Source organism: Solanum lycopersicum, chromosome 3 (genome assembly GCF_036512215.1).
Source record: "Solanum lycopersicum chromosome 3, SLM_r2.1".
Taxonomy (NCBI): Eukaryota; Viridiplantae; Streptophyta; class Magnoliopsida; order Solanales; family Solanaceae; genus Solanum; species Solanum lycopersicum.
Genome location: NC_090802.1, coordinates 62,746,180 through 62,768,104, shown reverse-complemented (window position 1 = coordinate 62,768,104; position 21,925 = coordinate 62,746,180). Strand labels below are relative to the sequence as shown.

At 32.4% G+C, this 21,925-nt stretch overlaps 6 protein-coding genes across 16 annotated transcripts; 3 read left to right on the top strand and 3 right to left on the bottom strand.

Annotated features, from left to right (window-relative positions):
• Positions 1–232: 232 nt before the first annotated feature.
• Positions 233–2,844, bottom strand: LOC101251968 (MAPK kinase substrate protein At1g80180). The gene has a single exon (XM_069295592.1). The coding sequence runs from the start codon at positions 917–919 to the stop codon at positions 548–550; it is 372 nt and encodes a 123-aa protein (XP_069151693.1). The 5' UTR covers positions 920–2,844; the 3' UTR covers positions 233–547.
• A 3,032-nt stretch (positions 2,845–5,876) lies between these two features.
• LOC101244758 (F-box protein At5g49610) lies at positions 5,877–9,851 on the bottom strand. The gene has a single exon (XM_004235971.5). The coding sequence runs from the start codon at positions 7,289–7,291 to the stop codon at positions 6,185–6,187; it is 1,107 nt and encodes a 368-aa protein (XP_004236019.1). The 5' UTR covers positions 7,292–9,851; the 3' UTR covers positions 5,877–6,184.
• Positions 9,744–11,404, top strand: LOC101248469 (uncharacterized). Its single transcript, XM_069295591.1, has 3 exons — positions 9,744–10,425; positions 10,670–10,901; positions 10,999–11,404. The coding sequence occupies exons 1-3, from the start codon at positions 10,331–10,333 to the stop codon at positions 11,284–11,286; spliced, it is 615 nt and encodes a 204-aa protein (XP_069151692.1). The 5' UTR covers positions 9,744–10,330; the 3' UTR covers positions 11,287–11,404.
• Positions 10,999–15,560, top strand: LOC101243975 (probable amino-acid racemase). Of its 11 annotated transcripts, XM_069294783.1 has the most exons (5): positions 11,714–11,853; positions 12,174–12,418; positions 12,530–13,272; positions 13,351–13,463; positions 14,897–15,560. In XM_069294783.1, exons 3-5 carry the CDS (start codon positions 12,565–12,567, stop codon positions 14,943–14,945), a joined length of 870 nt encoding a protein of 289 aa, XP_069150884.1. In that variant the 5' UTR covers positions 11,714–11,853; positions 12,174–12,418; positions 12,530–12,564; the 3' UTR covers positions 14,946–15,560. The 11 variants fall into 11 exon arrangements, with proteins under 11 accessions (XP_069150881.1, XP_069150882.1, XP_069150884.1 ...); XM_069294780.1 differs by lacking the exon at positions 13,351–13,463 and having other exon boundaries at positions 10,999–11,853; positions 12,516–13,272; XM_069294781.1 differs by lacking the exon at positions 13,351–13,463 and having other exon boundaries at positions 11,624–11,853.
• Positions 15,561–16,093: 533 nt separating this feature from the next.
• Positions 16,094–16,666, top strand: LOC138347712 (stigma-specific STIG1-like protein 4). The gene has a single exon (XM_069296027.1). The coding sequence runs from the start codon at positions 16,094–16,096 to the stop codon at positions 16,664–16,666; it is 573 nt and encodes a 190-aa protein (XP_069152128.1).
• Positions 16,667–16,989: 323 nt separating this feature from the next.
• On the bottom strand, positions 16,990–20,503 carry LOC101257256 (PHD finger protein At2g01810-like). The gene is made up of 3 exons (XM_026030138.2): positions 19,411–20,503; positions 19,053–19,296; positions 16,990–18,858 (listed from the first exon to the last, which is right to left on the bottom strand). The coding sequence occupies exons 1-3, from the start codon at positions 19,706–19,708 to the stop codon at positions 17,193–17,195; spliced, it is 2,208 nt and encodes a 735-aa protein (XP_025885923.1). The 5' UTR covers positions 19,709–20,503; the 3' UTR covers positions 16,990–17,192.
• Between the last annotated feature and the right edge of the window lie 1,422 nt (positions 20,504–21,925).

Sequence of the window (21,925 nt, the reverse complement as noted above, 5' to 3'; positions counted from 1 at the left end):
TATCATCTAGATTCGGTGTCTATCTTCAAAAACAAATACAGTAATTTTTTAATTCAAATTTCAGGAACACCGAATCAACAAGCTCCCAAAAATGAAAATCAAAACTCAATGAAGGGAGGAGTAACGCATACAACTATACATGAGTATAATATATGGGGAGAGAGAAATAGTGTATACAATAAGCATACTAGTATACAGAAGATAAACATGAGATATACTCGGATTCACATAATCAGAAGATAAAGCAAGAGATGTCCCAATTTCAGATTCAACTTTGTACAACGAGAAATGATTCATTGCGGCTTGACGAAAAAGGTAAAAAGCTAAAGCTTATGCACATAGATTATCAGGCAATCAGGAAAAGTAAGACACTGGAAGAAATTGTCCCCTGCAGAACCTAAAGAAGGCAGAGAAAAAGCCAAAAATGCATAAAAACAAGTAGTACAGTTGTCTTCTAGCACCAAAATTCTCACACCTCATCCTTATTGAGATGAACGTTAATTGCGCCATCCAATTCTGACCTAATCGCAATTTCACCGGAATAATATTACATCTTACGCTTACCGGATTTAGGTCGGCGGTTAGATTTATCATTCTTCCCAAAAGCGCTACAGAATCCACATGCAGATACTTTAGGAGAAGGCGGTTCAATCGCCGGTGACACCTTACCGGTTCGGAAACCGCGATTAGATCGGCTCCTCTCCATGGATCCAGCCGTTTTTGATGAAGCCTTATCAGGCACCGACGCTTCCAATTTAGGCTTTTCTTCTCTTTCTCTATCAGTTTTAATAGTAGTTTCTCCTCGTGGATTTCCAAGCTGAATCAATTCACCTGATGCTGTCACTAATTTGTCATCCCATACTAGTCCTGATGAGCCTTGTCGCCGGAACGATGTCGCCGATCTCTGTAATCCAGCCATCGTATACAGACAATGATCAAAATTGAAATTTTTCTTCTTTATTTCTATAGTGTAGATCCTTTTTGAAGTGTGAGAACAAGTATGGAGGCCCTGGCTATTGTGGATGGACTTTTTCTCACATGTTTCTGTACCAGCGCCGTATTTATAGAATTGGACGATAAGAATGGGACCAATGCTCTAAAACTAGTAAAGGATTAGCTAATTTAGATTTTTCATTCACTATAATTTGGTTTATGGAATATAAGATAAAGATAAAAGATAAGAATAAATTTATACATTTAACCACAAATAAAATATAAATCTATTCTTGGAATAATTTTAATAGCGAATCAAATCATTCCAAATAGATAAATTAAGATTTAAATATAAGATCAGTATGAATACATTTTATCTTAAAATATTTATTTATTTTTTAATAAAAATAACTTAGAGTTATATAAAGATTTATCACCATAATTTATAAACCTTTATCATTTTTTCTAAATTTTATATCACATAAATTTTAACGGATAACATATTAAGTTAAGATGTTTTTTTTAAAAAAATATTTTTTTCATATCTGAATTAGGTAATTTTTTATTAAATTTTGAAACATGAATAAACAATTTTACATCTGAAAAAAATTAAAAAAAATTTACACTTCATAAATCACTTTTAAAATTATTTATTCATGTTTCAAAATTAAACTTTATGCTTAGCTCACGGGCGGTTGAAGGTAGTCGGCCGTTCGGCAACTCCCTCGTAATGAATTTATTAGATGTAATTTTTTATTAAGCATTATTTCTTTTACCCGATTAATGATACTCCTTCGTTATTTCTTCATTTTTAAATTAACATATTTATAAAAAATAATAGTTAATATAAATTATTGATTTATCTCTAAATTATAAATGAATAAATTTTTTTATTTTTTAAAAATAATTAATTAAAAATATTTTCTTTATTTATTAAATGAATCAGTAATTAAGAATAACGAAAATAAAAAAAGTGAACAGGTAAATAGGTATGAAATTTTCCAAAAATTTTCCTCCCGTGCATCACAACCATAGTTTACGGAGCTAGTGCTTAATAAGGCATGTGTTGATCTTTTTTTTTCACATTTTATTATGAATTCAAGCTTTGTTTAATACTTCAATTCACATATTTCATTTCTGACTCTCTGGTTTCCTTTTGACTGAAACTCTGTGACTATTTGATATCAATAATTTAATGAGTGAAAATAAAAGTCTGTGACTATAGGAATCTGAAAAATAATATACCTCTGCGCTTCTGCAAATTGTCTGTTTCTTCGTTTGTTTAATGATTTTTTTCTGTTATCTCTTATTTTTTTTTCATGGTCTAAATGATTTTGGTCAAATTGCAGAAATTTGCAAAATACGGCTACGTTTGGACAAAAGTGTAATAATTCCTTTCATTGTTTCCATTATCGACACATTGTTGTTTTCTATTGGTTGCATTTGTGGCTAATAAATTGTTTTTTAGCTTTAAAATTTACGAATGTTACTATTTGTGAAATCAGTCTGTTTTTAAATGTACTCCAGAAATAAATTTCAATCTATTTGATTTTATATTCCAATATATTTTATAGATGTGTTGAAAATAATTTTTAAGTTTTTATAATATAAAAATAAAATTATGTATATATTATTATCTTTTATGCGCTCAAAAATTTATTTGTGAGAAAAAATATTATTATTATTATTTATTAGGATATGAAATTATTATAAAAAAGATCTAATCTTAGCAATTCGATCAGAGAATGTTATTTATATTAACTTTTCAACTCGATCAATATTTATCTAAAATTATTTAATTATTTAAGAAAAAATTGAGGGTTGGAGGTAAGAGCTATAAAGTGTAAATTCAAAGTCACATATAAAATGAAAATTCAAATGATATACCAACTGAGTTAAAAGTTGATTTGACAAAAAGAAAAAAAAAAAGAAAAAAGTCAACACACACTTAATTGTACTTAGAACAGAATGACTTGAGACCATAGGGTTTGGTAAATTAAGCTATGTAAGGCTCAACATATTAATTGCCTGTCTATCCAATTTTTGGGTTCTAGCTACTTCACAATTTATTACTGTTATTTAAATAAAATTCTTACAATACAACTTAATTAATTGACCTAATATTTAAAATATCTTCTTTAATTTGATTTTGATTAATATTTAAAATATCTTCTTTAATTTAATTTCGATTAATATTATGTCTTTTAATTTGTTAAATACATAAATTCATATTTAAACTTATAAAATTTAAATAAATAACACACATCCTGTTTGGTTGCTAAATGTTAATTAATCAGAAAACTGTTAATTTGGTTTCAATTTTACAAAATAATGATTCTATCTTTTTTATATTTTTAATCCTTTCCGATTATTCACACGTCTACATCATTAGATTAAAAAAAAGTTTTATGCCAATTAAGAGGTGGCCTACAACATTTGTTGGGAGGAGTATTCAAGTGCATGTGGACTTTTCCATTAATCAAAAGTCACTAAAGCCATAGCCAATTGGGCCTCGTCACCATCAACGTTACGTAGAAATTTGCGTGTTCCTTTCAAACATGGCAACTTAATTTATTTTCATCTTTCTAATGTTTATTTATGTCAAAGTATGGAAGAAGTCAATATATGGGTGAGAATAAGGAAAAAATTACATAAATTAATATATTTTAAAAAATAATTATTGATTTTAATGATATTTTTTATTTATTATTATTTATAATAATTTACAATAAATATGTAATATGTAATAAAAGAGATTTTGTATGCAATATATTTGAATTATAATTGTTTTTGAAATATATTATGTTTATTGATAAAAAAATAGGCACATTGTATTATAAGTGTATTAAAATGTGTTTTAAATATATTATCCATCATTAAAACTTGTATTATATGTGAATGATAAATTGTTCTTTGTAATATGTATTAAACTTTCATTATAAATGATTTAAAAGTGGTCAAGTGAAAAAAAAAATATTATTGTTATAAATGATAAATATTTTTATATTATAGTGTATTTATATAAATTTTTCTTGATGAAAAAAATTCAAGCCCGCCCCCGCCCCCGCTCTGTCAGCTCAATTATTATTTTTTCCGTTTCAAAATATTTATTAAACTTGTTATGTTTGGCTTCATATGATAAATATTCGGAAATAAAAAAAGAAATAGTAAACTAAACAAGCTTTAATTTTCTCATTTGTTAATTGCTGTATGATTAGGCTTTTGAATTCGGTGAGAGAGATTCAAAGTCTATAAACACACTCAAAAGCACCCCACGCTACGCATCAATGGCAAAGCATTTAATCATCACATCATCAACATTCATTATCATTAGCCATTTGTTGTGAAGATTCAAGTTGCTATTTTTGCCTTTTGCCTTATTTAATTGATGGCTAAAAAATTGTTGCCTTGTCATTATCAAGTGCCTAGTAAAAGCCAAACCCCTCAAAGATACCATGGAAAGAAAGTAGGAATTCGATTTGGATTGAAAGTACTAAAACTAATAATAAACTATCGATGTGTTTAGTATAAAATATTTGATGAGCTATTTCATATCAAAATTACAAATATATTCTTAAATAAAGCTATTTACAAAATAATATATATATACAAGGAGAATAATGTGTTAGGATCGAAATAATTAATTAGCATGCAAAAACTAATAAAGCAAATATAAAAAGATCATGAGTAAGAAGACCAACGAGAAGAGTACCAACATAATGAGCGAGCACAGTGAAATAAACATGGAGTTATCATAATCATGAGGGTTACCAACTTGTGCTACTTATAACTTATACATCAATATTGTTATGTTTAGCTTCTTGAGATTCAGTTTGGCTAATTTTAGAATTATATGGAATTAGACTAATTTAATAATATATAACCAAAATTTAAATAATATGATGAAAAAAGTATAAGATTTTGTTTAAAAACTTGTCTAATTTAACTCAAAAATCAAAAAAGAGTGAAATAATTTGAGGTAATTTGCATGTTTACCGAATATATATGTGTGTGGGGGTGGGGGGGGGGGAGGTTATAAATGAATATCCCTAACTTAGCCAAACATCCTTACGTCAACTGGTGGGATTAAATCAAACACCTCACTTTTAATTTGAAGATGGTAATTTGTGAGTTTGAGTTAAAAAGCTAAAAACAAAAAGTGAGGTTTTGGTCTTCCCATGTATCATTATTCGCCTTTCACCTTCTAGCTATGCTTTCTATAACAATAACGTCTATGGGTCACTTTTCGACTTCATCTAAAAAAACCATTGTCAACATCAAATTTGAGGGTTGAAACTTGAAACGCTGGAACATTAGTGGGATGAATAACAGATAGTGGGCTAATCCTGAGTGGCCTTTGGGGTAAGGCCTGGTGGGCTTTGAATTTCTCAACAAGGTGGTCATTACAAGAAGGAAATATTACATTAAATTATGCGATTATACGATTTAAGATAACTTAATTATTAAAATTTTTTATCATTTGAATTAATTACAAAAATTTCATTTTCCTTCTCTCTTAACATTTGATGCATCACTCTATCTTTATCATATACATTACGAATTTATTTGCATGCAATATATTTGATATAAATGATATTATTGATATATAACTTTAATTATTTCAAGCCTAAATAACTATAATTTGATTTATAGTTATGCATTGAATGTATAACTCATGTATCGTTTACTATATATTGAGCAAAAAGACAATGTATACGTAAATTCTAAAATATCCAAAATTATTATAATTTGAAAATTTTTTCGAATAAAACGTAATTAATGCCCAGGTTGTTCAATTTCTTTTGCTTTACATAAATAAATATCTATAGTAACTACTTTTGGCCTACCTTATCTTTCTTTTTCTTTGCCCGCAACAAGACATCTATTTTTTTTTACATCTTTGGTTATTCTAGAAAGAACAAAAAGATCGAAGATATTAAATATTTTATTTTTAGTAAAAGATATAATTAATAAAATATCCAATCATCAAATGCAAGAAATGATTTAGGAAAATTACATTTTGTTTAGTATATATTGGAGTAACTTTTTATATTTACGCCAAAATAACAAATTAATGTTATAAAAACACTAGTGGAAGTCAGTATTTTCTTTTGACATTGCCATAAAAAACCTCTCCATTATAATAAGGTAACGATAAGGTCTGGGTATAATTTATTCTCTTCATATAATTCCGTTGTCGTTGTTGTAGTATATATGTTTAGTGGAACTGGAAAAGAGGAGAATTTGGAGCTCATTTATTCAGGCTGAAACTGGAAGATGCAAGATAGGGATGTAGCAAGAGTCCTTTAATGGGGAAATTCTGCAATTTCACCCCTTTTATTGTACCACACCCTTCAATCCAATGCCATTCCCATTTTGTACCATTTTCTGCACATACCAACATTCCTGATCCAAGATCTCTGTACAAGCACATTGCCCCACCAATGCACACACATCTTGTGTTAATACTACCCCATCTTCCTTTACCTCCAAACAATCTTGCCCATAATTCTTGTGGCACCTTCTCAATCATTCTCCAATTATTTGATTCTTCAAGCTGCCATATACATGCCCCTGCATCACCACTTCCACCAACAAGACATAATTTCCCATTTCTTTCTACCAGTGCTGCAAATTGAAGCCTGTCAGCCATCGGCACGCCTAATTCTCTCCAATTTTTGTTCCTAATTTCGAATCCCATTACAGTATAGGCCCTGGCTGAGGTGATCCAATATAGGACGCCGTTGCAGTAAACACTCTCGTTTGGGGTCCAAACTGTTAGCCTTACTGCAAATTCCATCGGCATTGATCCAACTGTTTTCCAGTTTTCGTTAACAGAATCGTACACTTCTAAGCTGGGCTCGTATGAAGCACCTCCTCCGGTGCTGCTTGCCACTGACATTCCTCCGGCAACATAGACCTGGAAGTTTGCTGAATCCAGTGATATTACCCCAACAGCTGGATTAGTTCTTGTGACATTTAGCTTTGGGAGGTGCCTGAATTGGCGAGTGAAAGGGTTGCATATGGCTAATTGAAGAGCAGTAGTTGTGGTTTCTCTCAGTAGTATTAGGCCATTAACTGCAGCAATTGGGCGAATTGGGTTGGGAATGAAGTCAAGAGGCAATAGATGCCAAGAATCATTAATTGGGTTGTGAGCACAAATAAAACGCCCATGGTTGCGTGTGGGCAATGCTAGAAACCACGGCGGATATTGCCGCCATGGTAGCGTTGCCCATGAAGGTGAATTGTCAGCACATGTGTGCCAACTCTTGCAGGCAGATTTAGCCCTGGCTAATGAATCAGGAGAAAGATGAGAGAAAATATTGGCTAGGAGTTCAAAAGGAAGGTTGCTCCACATATCGTCAGACGTCCTAAATGCTCTTTCTACATGGAGATACGGAAGACTATATATGTGGCACAAACTGCAACTGATTGTGGCTCAACAATGATTGAAGGTGAAATAAATTATTCCTTCCCTTTCAATTTATTTATTTTGCTTTTCTTTTTTCATTTGTTCCAACTTCCCACACTCCAAGATTAAAAATATTTTGGAACATTTCATTATCTTTAATGTAAAATCATATCTATCAAAAAAATTCATAAATTTTAATATCAAATTAAAAATTAAATAAACAAATTAAAAATGAAAGGGAACAACAGTATGATTTGAGCATAGAGATGCGTGACCATCATGTGAATGTCAAAGTTCTGTTTTATTTTGGTACGGCGTTTTGTTGTTTTGTGGATATTTTAATGCTTAGACGTAGTTCTTGGAAGTGCCCATGAGCCATCAAAGTTTAAATAGAAAGATAAGAAAAAAGGTGTGCAATTTGTAGCCATTCTTTTAATTCTGGATAATGAAAGTAGCAGATGCTAAAGTATTTTCATCATAACGTATCCAAAAAGACATGAGCAGCTACCCTGGGCCCTTGCAGCAGTACGGGCAGCCATCAACTTGGCATTAGTTATATTTTTTAATTTGTTCTCAATTATATATATAGATATTTAAACAGATACATATTTAAAATTAAACAACATGTATATGTTAGTTAGGATCAAATATACGTTAATATATTATGCCCTAGTTGTATGACCAAACTTATTGATTGATGATGATTATTATCCACCTCATACGTTTGACATGATCATAGATGAGTGGGTTCCCGTCTTTGACTTATTAAATTAAAATGATAATGAGCTATTAATTAAGTATTGAGTATTTTGATATCTTTAAGTTTTAAGACTTATCCATTTGTAAGAAGATATGTAAACGTCTGTCCCATCTAATATACGTAATTTGCTAGAAAAAAATTTCCGTGCACGCCTAGTTCTTTTGAGAATTGGTTGTCATTAGAACCTTAAATTCCTTTTCTTGTCCTGTTATATAATACTTCTCTATCCACTTTTATCTGTCATACTAAGCTTTTTGAAAGTTAATTGAATTAATTTTTAAAATTAACTTAGATGACATTAATTTGATATTTTAAACAAAATATTTAGATATTTAAAAATTATATAAAAAGTATTATAAATTGCATTTTTTTACCTATCAATAGGATTAAAATAATACATATTAAAGTGTTAGTCAAAGTTCTTATAGTTTTCAAAATAAAACTCATAATAAATAAAGATGGACGGAGGAATATTATTATTGGTTTAGTATACCAAAAATCCAAATTAAACTTAAATATACTGCAATTCTATATAAGTTTCTGTTTTTACTGTATTTGGTATAAGATGTACTAATACTGTTTATAGGATTTCCTATGTAAACCCCTTTACTATGAATATATTGTGAAAGGAGGGCCAACAGGAGAAATAATTAGGGGTGTGCATCGATCAATTTGATTCAATTTTATATATTAATGATTTAATTTATCGATGCTTATAGGATTTCCTATGTAAACCCCTTTACTATGAATATATTGTGAAAGGAGGGCCAACATGAGGTATAATTAGGGTTGTGCATCAATCAATTGCTCGGTTCGATTTTATATATTATCGGTTTGATTTATTGATTTTCAGTTTTAAAATATGCTAATCCAATAACAACTCAGTAAGATATTCTTTATCAATTTTTGGTCATTATCAGTTTGATTTTTGGTTTACCCAATAAAAAAATATTCGTAAAATAGATATTGAGAAATTGCATCAATAAGAGAAAATATAGTACAAAGGCTATAATTACATGTTACCATTAAAACATAGTATGAAATTTTTGTGGTAATCAAATTACGGACCTTTACAGACTTGCAAATGCTACAACCTACGATTGATAACAAAAACTTAAATAAAATAGTCCAACAAGACTTAAACCAAAACTAAAACTAAAATCAAATAGCTACAATAGTGAACCTTTTACTTTCATCTTTAGGTTTTGAGTAAACAGTAAAAACTAATAAAGAGGCCTAGTGCGAAGTTGATAGAGTATTAATAATTTGATATACTTATAGTGTCTAGTTATATGTATTAAATTACTAATATCAAATAATTAGGAAGGATAAAATAATAAATTATTACTGTCTTATTGGATTATCGATTTTCTCAATGACCCAATAGTAAAAATCGATCTCGAACCAATAATTCGATCGATTCGATGCACAACCCTAAATATAATTACGTTTAGAGGTGGGGCATGGCACAATATAAAAAGATTTTAGTTTGGTAATTTTGATTTTAAAATATTATTTTATTATAGATATCTAATCGGTATTCGGTTCGGATTAGTATTTATGCTACATTAATTTTGTAATGATAATTTCATTGATTTTAACCTATATATACTCGTATGATATTATTTTTCAAGAAATATTTTAATTATATCACATTGACACCTTATACACGTATAATTATTCAAAATAAAGTACAAATAGTTTTTTTTGTTAATCAATCACCAAAAAAAAAATATTTTAATCAAAATATAATAGTCAAAGATCCAACGTCTAAATAATTACTTTATATCAGTATTATCTTACATAGAAACATATATTTGCTAGTATTTAACTATATACTTTAATATATACAATCAATTTTTTAGAACATATACCAAATATCATAATATCAAAATATTAAGAGTTTGATATGATATTCAATATCTATCATAATATCTACCGTAGTTGAGATTTTTTTTTCTTTTTGAAAAGTTAACTTCCTTTTTTGGTGTCAATTTCTATGCTTTTTTTTCTAGGGCCACAATGACAAAATAAAATTTGTATACATTTGTCATTTTTGCAAATAAAAAAAAGAGCAGAAAATAATGGAAGCAAGCAACGCAAGTGATGGGTACCCGTTCAGGGTCTCCGTGGCCCAACAAAAAAGTGGTTTCAATTTTCTTTCCTTATTGGAAAAAATGTTTATGGCCCTTTTCAGCAACGGTTTGTAACTTTTGACAATTGGCATGGCGTCTACATCAAAGAAATGGGCACGGGACCTCTATTTCGTCTCGTCCAGGCTATACTTTCTTCTAATACTTTTCCAACTCCCACTTTTCAGGTTCTAATTTGCTTATCAATCAATTCGAAAAAATGTTAGGTTTTTTAATGGAACATTGAATTGGTTTTAAAGTTAACCTGAACAAGTTTGATACCGTATTTGTGGAATGATATCAGAAATTGATTATGAATACCTATAAACGGTCGCAATGTAGTGATTCATATAATGAATCGAATCAAGCCAGTAGACTATGATTGTGCCTTTTGCATTTATGAATATTCAGTGTTTATGGCTTTGATTGCAGATTCCCTTGTAGAATTGGTACATGTACCACACCAATTGAAGTGTCACTATCTCTGTTGTACGCAAATGGAGTTGTTCCGGGAGGTATGGTAAAAGCCCTGATTTACCCAGGAGCAGTAGCTAAAGCCATTTATAAGAACAACGCCATCCCAAGCTATAACAAGCTTCTAGAAGCTTACAAATTCACCAATATGAAGGAATCTCATGTAACACATGATCTACAGAACTTAGAGGTTAATTATCAATTTATAAATTCCGCTTGAATTTGGGGGTTCTTCTTTTTCATTACTTGTGTTTAATTTTTTAAATTTGTGGTTTTGTGCTACACAGGTTATAGTAGGAAGTTACTTGTCGGTGGCTGGAGCACTATTGGGTCTAATGAAATCAGGGAGATTTAGTCTTATTGGGATTCTTCTCATTACATGGGGTCTTGACAAGCAAGTACTTTTTAGGAATTCCGCAAGTGTAGTCATCTACCCAACTATGCTAATTGCTTTGCTTTCTGCCTTCTTTTCTATCAGAGCAGATGTCACAAAGATGATACGTTTCTCCAAACAACAGGCTTCTATTAGAAATGAACAAAAGCAAAAGATAACTAGAGTTAGATATGCTAGGTGATTGATTGCCACTTTCTTCTTATTTCTTTTTTTGTCATACAGTTAGGTTGCAACAATTCCTTATCAACATTTATCTTCATTAAGTGATTACTATATTGCAGTAATTTTGATGCTGACAAGTACCAAGCACTGAGTCACAGTGGCAAACGTGCATTTATTTTCATACTTCATCATGGTGACAAAATACTATGTTTTCTATAGAAGTCTTTTATTTGTTCTGGTGTCATTAGTCATCACTTAGAGAGAAAATTAAGTAAATATAGTAGGCCCTGTCTTGTTTGTACAATTAGAAGTTAGTTTTCTTTAAAAAATTATTAACACCTGCAATTCATATACAGAAGAAAGATTCATGATTTGTGGTTGAGTGATCATTACTCCTTTATCTTTTATTAAGATATAACTTGAATGAATTCGTGTTACGAAGTCGTCTTCGATAGAAACAAAGACTCAAAAAGCAGATGATATTTTCATTTTCCAATAGAGAATCTAATGTGGGCCTAGCCCTCACTTTTGATGAATCATATGGAGGGACCCAGCGGCAGCAAGACAAAGCACCATCGTACACTAGGTAACAAGGATTTCTGTCTTTTTGTTTTTTGGTTCAATGGGTTAATTTGTTTATCAAATAGGAAAATGTGATGGAGAAAGATAAAACATAAAAGAAATTCCTTCTATAATGAGCAGTAGGAAACAGTGGAGTAACTGATTGGTGAATAGTGGAGCTGACCCACTGCAGTTAACAATAAGATATTTTTCCTACTAGGGATTCTTCTCAATTACAAAGAAAAATATTTGAGTTTTCGCTTCATACCAGGTTTTGCTTTTATCAAATTCTTTTTTGGAAAAGCTTGTTGGTGACTTGGAAAAGTTACTACCTTTTAACTTCAGATTCTTTTCTAGTACAAAGAATCTTGTACTGAGAGTTCAGTGACCCCCAACAAGAGAGTCGGCTGCATCATGGAAGCTGAGAATATTCTCAGAATCATAAGAAAATTTGCACTTGCAGAGGTGTTTGTATGCTTCTAATGGCTAGCTGCTGTTGGAGGGTTTTCACATTTGCTGCAAATTTCTTGCTATTCCTCTGTTTTCCATCTCTAGGATAAAGCAAGAGGAGTTCAAGAATTCTGTTTCAGGTAAAAATGGGTACTATTTTTTATTGAATCAGATCTAAGAGGACTACCCCTGCTGCACTTTTGTAATTTTGACATACTTTTTGACCCAAAAAGATAGATTATTTCTCTCAGGTTTAGAAAAGTTGGCCTGAACTTTGCAGAGAAGAATGATGATGTCTTTGAATTCATTGAACTATTCAACATATACATTAGCTCGTATGAACAGCCACCATAGCCATAACAGAACAAGAAAAAGTCCAGCTTTTGTGACACCTCCTTCATCCATCATCTCACAAACTGAAGAAAGCAGAAATCTAGCCAACTCAATGGAGAATTCTCCTTTAGATATGGCTTCAAAGTGCCCAGATTCTTCTGTTTTGCTCACCCATGAAAATGCAATAGGGATCATTGGGGGGTTATCCATTGGAACCACTCTCAATTTTATGAGCAAGCTTGTCACATGGAGTTCTAAAGATGGTGGAAATAGCATTCCCTTTGTTCTTTGTTCCGATCCTGTTCTTAACAAAGAGCTTTCATGGAATGAAAGAGGTTCTATTTCTTACCTCACTGGTAAAAATGAAAATTTACTAAAAGATCATGCTCCAATTGTTGAAAATCTTAGGCATAAAAGGATCTTTCTTGAGAAATCTGGAGCTCGATGCATTGTCATGCCTTGTTATGTATCACATTCTTGGCATCATGAGGTTGCACTAGGGTCTTCAGTTCCCATCCTTCATATGGGTGAGTGTGTGGCCAAGGAGCTCAAAGAAGCGAATTTGCGACCACTTGAAGCTGGGAGTACTCTGCGCATTGGAGTTCTGGCTTCGGATGCAACTTTGTCTGCTGGTTTTTATCAGGAGAAACTTCAAAATGAGGTATCAACAGTTGTTCTTCCAAATTCTTATGTCATACAAATATGTGATTGTTTTAACCATCTAAATATGTGTCTCTAGTTTCAGTATATGACTAGTTCAAGAAACAACCATCTTTCCTCAATTTATCCTCAACCTTCTTATGTCATACAACTTTGTCTGCTGGTTTTTATCAGGAGAAACTTCAAAATGAGGTATCAACAGTTGTTCTTCCAAATTCTTATGTCATACAAATATGTGATTGTTTTAACCATCTAAATATGTGTCTCTAGTTTCAGTATATGACTAGTTCAAGAAACAACCATCTTTCCTCAATTTATCCTATTATAACAACCTCGTAACTTGTGAATTATAATGGTTTAAGAACTTATATCGGATAATATTGATCATGGGAGGATGGTATGTTAATAGGATAAGTTGTATGCCCAGTCTTGTGCTTTGAGTGCCACGAGATAGGAATTATCTAAATAGCACTTATCTGGCTATTCTATGATATAGTAATCCCAGTTGTAAGATGAGCTTCATGAGATCATTCCCTCTAAGAAGAAAAATCGTTTATGATGAAACTAGTCAGTTACCCTTCTGACATGGGTCTTGTTCTCCTCTTCATGTGACAGTTTATAGGAAACTAACTGCTCAGCAATCCTTTATTTTATTTCATTCAGTGCTATATTGAGCATTGATTTTGCAACTTGACAGGATGCATATACTGATAATTTTTAGTCCCACAGTTCGTATTCTCATATGTTGCTAATCTTGTAGATTGCCAACTCTGCATGATTCCAAGTATGTTTAATGTCACTCAGAAAGCAGAATTGTGTAAAAATAGTTTTCAGTGATCAGTCGGCTCCCTCTTTCCCCCCTTGAAGTAATTGCAGCAAACAAGCTGTCGATGCCTTCTTATATTCTTGCCACAGCACCTTTTCTTTTTACTTTTGAACCTTTCCATGCTGTTGCACAGAAGGACCTAGCCAGTTTGCAGTTGAGATGTACCAAAATAACTTGAAATTTTTTGTTCATAAACAGCTTTAGAACAAACAGATCAGGGATTTTCATCTTTGCGCACCAAAGCTTCATATGATGGTGAAGGGAAGACGCTTTTTCTTTAGCCGGATTTGATATGTATTGTCAGGCAATTCATGTACAAGTAGCAATAATAGGGAGTTGAGCATTAGAATCGTGGAAAACCTTCAATAATATAGATCTGTCTTATGTAGACATGTAGGCTAATCAATTTTGAGTATTGTTACTATTCACAGAATGCTATCAAGAAACAAGATAGCCCCTTGTTCTAAGTGTCACAATGAAAAATGCTGTAGGTATTTGGGCAAGAGTGCTTCAATCTTCTTATCATTTTTCATTTCTTAAAAAAAGTTCTTGTCATTCCCCTAATTAGAGATGCTTGTCAATTTTCTTGTCTCAAAGGAAGCTATACATATATTCTTCGTGTAAAAGTCTCTGTGTGTAAGGTTTGTAAGCCTCTAAGTACTACCAACCAGCAGGCATGTGCAACATCAAGTTCTGGATATGTTCAATGGCACGATAATACTATTGTTAGGTGATTTATTCATCAACAGTTGGAGTTATCACTGATGGTCATTTGTTATTCCGCTTTTACTGAGTGTAGGGTTTTGAAGTTGTGCTGCCAGATAAGGCCACTATGGAACACACAGTAATCCCTTCGTTAGAAGCCTTGAACAGGAAGGACATTGAAGGGGCACAAAATTTGTTCAGAATCGCGCTACAAGTTCTTCTGGTAAGGGCAGTTAACACTATCATAATTGCCTCAGATGACATGCGTGATCTGTTACCTCCAGATGATCCTCTTCTGAAGAAATGTGTCGACCCAATGGATGCGTTGGCCAGGTCAACTGTGAAATTTCTTCAATCAGTTGAAGGGAATGCATAATTACACCCACACACAGGCAGAGCTACAGGTCTGTTTACGAGTTCAGTAGAACCCAATCCCAAACCGTGTATTTCTGTTTAAAAGTCCACTTAGTTTTGAATTAATAATTTATTCAGTAGAATCAGAACCCAATAAGCTGCCTTTTCTAAATCTAGAACCCAGAAATTCAAAATCGTGCCTCCGCACCCACAAACATATATACAGATTATATTTTGTTGAATCCTGGTAAGGTTTGTTATTCTTTAGAAGTCGATTTTTATCGTGAAAGAATATGGGCTCTATCGCCCCTCAAATATGTAATTCTTTAGAAGCCGTTTTTTATCATAGATTATATTTTATGAAATGTCAAATGAAAAAGAATTGATTAATTATGCAAGTGAAATTGTGAATGGCTTCTTTTAGAATGAATCATGTTATTTAAGATTACTTGAGTTTGTTACATTTCCATCTTGAAGGCCTACTAACTCCCTTGAATGCAATTGAAATCTTGGAAAAAGAAAGACAAGTTTTGAAGATTTCAGATTACAAAATGGCTATGAATACGAGTAGAAAGTGTGTGCGCAATTAAAAAAAAAAAAGCCTTTAATTCAGTAGAAAGTGCAAAACCAGCACTCCTCACTTTCTCCAGTCTCTCCACTTAAATCACGTAAATTATAACTTACTCTATCCTGTGCCGACCTCTGTCTAAACAAGAATCACCTGAAGTATTGAACCTTTGTAAGAAAAACATGATAAAGTCAGTAACTTTTACATTCTTGCATGAAAATAACCATATCCCCTTCAACTATTTAGTACTTTCTTCACTCCATCAAAATAACCAATATCTAACCATCTCTCTGCTTCACTAATGCAACTTTGCAAATTCTTTTCTGTTCATTGCTACAAATGCATTTCAAAGGTACTCGATTTTACATAATGCAGCTAATTGTAAGCTTGATTTCATTTTTGCTATATTTACAAGTAGAAATTGTTGGAGGGTTTCAAGAAAATGTCACATATAGCTCGTTCAATTCTTCTTCATCATGGCTTAAAAGAGTAGTGAAGAATCCACGAGCCATTGGGTGCGGGAATAGGCCCTGGATTTGCAATGAAGGGGACTTTCCTCCAAGAATAAAGAAGCGTTGTTGCAGGAATCGCTGTATTGATGTCACATCTGATGTGAATAACTGTGGATTTTGTAGAATTAAATGCCCCTTCACATGGCAATGCTGTCAAGGAATTTGCATTGATACTAACATGAGCCCTTTTCATTGTGGAAGCTGTGTGCGTAGATGCCAGCCTCCAAGCCTTTGTTTTAATGGAATGTGTGGCTATGCTCAACCAATGCCCCCCTGGCCGTTCCCACCTCGGCCTCCCAAGCCGCCTCGGCCACCATATCCGTTCCCACCAACACCGCCTCGCCCACAATATCCGCCCTTTCCTCGGCCACCATATCAGTACCCACCAAGGACGCCTCAGCCACCATGCTCACCCCCGCCGTTGCTTTAATGTTGACGATGAAGCCTTTTCTTTAAACGGAAAACCTCAATAGAACTCTCAAAAATCATCGCCATTTCTTAATTTCCTGCTTGACTTCTTTCTCCGGAGTTTGATTCTTGCTCAGTTGTTCATAGAAGAAGACTACACTGTGATATCTCTGTGGAGTCGTCATCTAAAAAGTATAACTTTCCTCGATCATTGTATTTGTGATTTCATTTGCAAGTTTTTTCGATTGTTTGTCTATCAGAATTAACTTATATGATGTATGGAACTATGAAAATTATACTACAACTTGAAGGATAAATTAAAGTAGTTAACACTATGGACACTGCTGAATAACAAAGGCACCCACATTGAACTGTTGTAAGAGAGTACTTGTAACTTGCATCTCATCAAATACAAGCCTTTTATGATTAGTGAAGCTATACACATTCATTCCAGTCAGCATAAATCATGAATATGCAGAGCAATTTATATTCTTGATAAATCTATACTTACAACTAAATTTGATAAATTCAGATTGTACTACTTAATATTAAAAATTTCTGCAGCTCTCACACAAGAAAATTTCTGGTATCACCTCCTCCTCATGATCATCAATGCCAGTACACATTGAGTGGAACCACACTTGGCAAGCATCACAATTTACCATTCTCTCCCCATCATCATCCCTGGCCCCACAAATACAATCTACCTTTAACTTTATGGCCCCACCTTCATACCTGTGTTCAGTATCCAAGTCCAGCCCACAACCTCTCACCCAAACTTGTGCATCTCTGCCCACTGCGCATGATAGCATCCTATCATCCTCTATTCCCTTCAAACCACCAATTTGTGTTACTACAAAGTTCTGCATTATGCAGTAAGTGTCTCTTAGTGCATATTGTATCACTCCTTTAAGCTCACCTATTGTAATCCAAGGAGGAACAAACACAACCACACCAGGTGACAATGGACGAGTCAACTCACTCTCTAACTCGTCGAAACTCGGCAAGACTTTACATGTTAATGCCATTATTTGATGTTCTTGATCCTCAAGATTCCACTCTTTAACAAATTTCTTGCTGTCTAAGACAACCCCAGTAGCCAAACTCACTGAGTCTGACCCTGGGTAACTTAAAAGCACTGTTTCATATAAGTAAACAAGATCTTGATCTATATTCACGTGTAACTCAATGTTCTCAACTCTGTTTGTATCAACAATGTCTTCAAAGGCAAATTCAATCCTTTTAGTAGAGGGGTTCTTTGATCGAAAAATGATCTTGTTTCCCATTATCGATTTGTTAATGGATTTCAGCACATAATCAATCAGGCCAGTGTCGCGGATGGTTGTCCTAGCCCTGTCACGTAGCTCCTGTCTGGACATGGCACCATTCCCATTATGTGCTCTCAAGATTTTCAGGATGAACTCAGCAGCTTGTTTCACCTTTCTCTCAGTCCACCTGCAATCAGAATCCATTTCCAAAAATGGAAAACTTATTGATTCTTCTTCCTTAGAAAATTCATGGATAGTGAATTCTAATAACTTAGTAGTTGGGTTGATGGATCGACGAACAATTTGGCTTCCCAATGCAAAACATCTGATGGATTTCAGCACAAAATCAATCAAACCAGTGTCACCAATGAATTTTCTTGCCTCATTTCTCAAGTCCTGTCTGGTCATCCTACAATTTCTGCCTACATTTGCTTGATTTTCTTTCAGAAAATTCACAATCACTATTACCACAAACTCTAGCCGTCTAACAGGCCATCTACAATCACTGTTAGCCATCATATTAACAAATGTCTCCATACTAATTGGTCTTTTTTTCTCTTCTATATCAGCATCACACCAATAATCATCACCATTTGCAAGCTTCATCTTGCTATGAAACGGAGCTTTAGACTTAAAAGCAAGCATGAATTGCAATAACTCGCTAATTGTGATCAATGGAACTTCACTCAATTCCCTGTAGGTACCAATAATCTGCTTTATTTTCCGTCTTTCTGTAAAATCTTTCCTGAAATCATTCAAAATTTTGTCAAGCCCCAATGAGCTTAGAAATTGAATAGCAATTTCATATTTCTTCTCTGTCGCTCCATAGCTTCCACGGCAAAATCTGTAACCCCATTTCCCAAACCAAGATTGTCCATATGCAACACCATGAAGCAACCTCAAATGCACACCTCCCTTCTTCGACACATCATTCAATGAAATTTTCCTGGCAAATAACAATAATAAGATAAATAACTCTTCAATTGCAGCTTAAAAATTCCATACAACAATACTACTTCGTTTATTCATCTAATCAAACAATAATACTACTTGCTTGGATCACAAAACTTTAAAATAGCTTTTACTAAGTTACGACTATAATTTCTCACACAAAAACTTAATCACCATGATCTTCAGTACCTGGTTTTTAAAATTGTACAAAGACGATCCCAGAGATCCATGAAATCACTTCCAGAGAGAAAAATTGAATCCTCATTAACGCCATTAATGGACAGCAAATGACCATAACCATTGCAATGAATCAAACCATGCAAAACATGAGTATCAATTTCAAAAGAATCGCTTCCCAATGGCTTTTCCCAATTCTCATTTGCCGGTATTAGCAAATGATACCTTCGTTTCGACACATAATGATGACCCCATCCTTCAACAACACAAAAATAACACTCCATAACAATAAACAAAAAAACGTTACCCACGAAAATTCATAACTAATTTGCGGAAGAAAAGAAAAAATTGAGTGTTCATTTGATTTTACCAGATAATTTACAGTGATCGCAGAAAGGATGAATAGAAAGTTGAGTGGTTTCTTCAATGGTGTAGAGTGGGAAAACAGAACCTGTAGAGTTGGAAATCAACCAAGTAGACCAAATTGGAAAACCACAGAGCGTGTAATCTTCAATGGTAGCAAATTCTTGAAGAAACATTCGAATGTTGTCTCTAAAAGGTCCTGAAAAACCGTCAATGGAGTCTCCCATTGCGAATGTTTCGAATATAAATGGCTTTCGGTTACTCTTTCTACTGTTACAGGCTTCGATAATGGTGGAAGAAGCCATGGCAAAAACTACACTGAATCGTTCTTTTTTTTCCTTTCTGGCCAAATTGTTGAGAAAATCAGTTTGAATTTTCGTGAGTGTATCAGACTATAGTTATGTTTTCTTTTACGTTTTGGCGCTCTATAATGATGATGACACTTGCTGATTTTACATATTTAGCCCTGTGGAAATGCTGAATGAGTGAATTTTGAATGTGGATTTTTCAAGTTTTTAACAAGGGTATTCTGGTAAATGATGTTCTACAAGTTTAAAGTTTCTGATTTTGTTTCAACTTTTTTTGGTTCACGTGGTTCAAGAGCAATGCTTGTTGAGTTGTTTCGTTAGGATCTTCCCACCAAAGAAGGGGGTGGGATTTCCAGAGGTGAAATTGTAAAAATGCCCAAGTTTTTTGATTTTTTTTTTTTTAAAAAAGTAGTAATTTGAAATTGAATTGAAAACAAGTTGGTGGAAGTTTTTTGTGTCCTCCTAAATGTGGTCGATTTTATTTGAAATTGTATATAAATATGTTTACATAATTTACAACAATAATATATCAGCACAATTCTATAAGTGAGGGGAAGATGGTGGTAGGCAACATTATTTTTGCCGTGGAAAAAGATAGAAAAATTATTTACAAATAAACGCTCCCCTCAATACAATTATAAAGAATCCTTGGGGTGAAATTGTGAAATTTAATGATATAAAGTATCAAGCTAGAAAGGATTGATCAATCATGCAAGTATTACAAGGTTGAGAATATTGAATTGTGACCAATAAAATTAAAATTTATATAATGAACAAGTTTAGTTTTTTTTTTTATTTTAATTTATGTGATATTTTTCGAATTTCAAAATTTAAACATATCTGTATCTAACGGTAAATTTTTCATACATTTTTTAAATATTTTGAATTGTCAATTATTGTAACTTATAATACTTTTTACGTAATTTCTAAATATATAAATTTTATTTTCAAAAAATTGAATATTTGCATATCAAACTTAAATTATTTGACTCTAAAAAATGAAATGTATGTGATATAATTGGGACAAAGGGAATAAGATTTACCACAATAAACACTTATCCAAATAAATAAAATAGTCACGCTGGTGAAATTATGAAATTTGAAAGGATACATTCCCAATGTATCCATAAAAGAAAAATAAGTTTCATTAGTGGCATTCCATATTAATATATTAATATGTGTTTGAACCAATCGCACTTCAATTTTACCCCTACCAATAGCTACATCTCCCCACCCCACACTTCTAACCCTCTCCTGCCCGTCTTTTGTCTTCCATAATATTTGTCTATATTATACGAATGTACAAAATATTAAAAAAAAAATACTTGTTTTATTTAAAAATTACTATTAACTATTTTTGGTTTAAAAATGAAAAAATATTGACTAGGTTTCGAAAAATCAATTAATCTTATTATTTAAGAAAAATCGACTTTTCGAATTACGGAGTCGCCACTTGATTTTGATAAAATCAAGAAAAATTTCAAAAGATTTAAAACAGATTAAAATCAATTGAAAAACAAAGGTTCGAAGTTCAATGTACATCCCGAGAAGGTATTAGGCCCTCGGGATGTCCGCTAACTTGCGGTTGACCGGCGATTTGACTAAATGACTTTTTAAGTAAAAAGAAAATTTATTTTAATATTTATTATTTTATTTTTTATTATTATTATTACTATTTTTTATTTCTAAAGGAGCTATTTAAAGGGATTTAATTTAAGAAAAACTAATTTGTGATAAAAGTAAATGAAATGAAATAAGTAAATAAAATAGTAAAATTTAAAATAATAAAACATGGCTACCCTTTAGGAGATTATTTAAATTATACCAAAATACTAATCAATTCAAACAAATATTAAACAAAGAGAAAAAATATTTGAACTCGGGCTTAATTGCCCAAATTCATTCAATTGGGCTTTAGCCCACCTGTCCTAATCCAATAATTTAGATTTGGGCCTTTTACCAATTAACATCCTAAAAAAAAAAATATTTAGCCCCTTGGGCCTATTAAAAATCTGCTGCCCTGGCCCATCTCCTGAAAAGAAATTAAAATATACAAAATGATGGCATACTGTATATATCCAATCCGTATTGGACTTTTAATCCCTGTATTTGTTCGAATACAAGTTCTCATGATTTACCCTGTATTTCCCATATCGTTTCTGCGTATTTACCTGTATCATTTTTTAAACTTGTTTAACAATTGTATATCGTCGC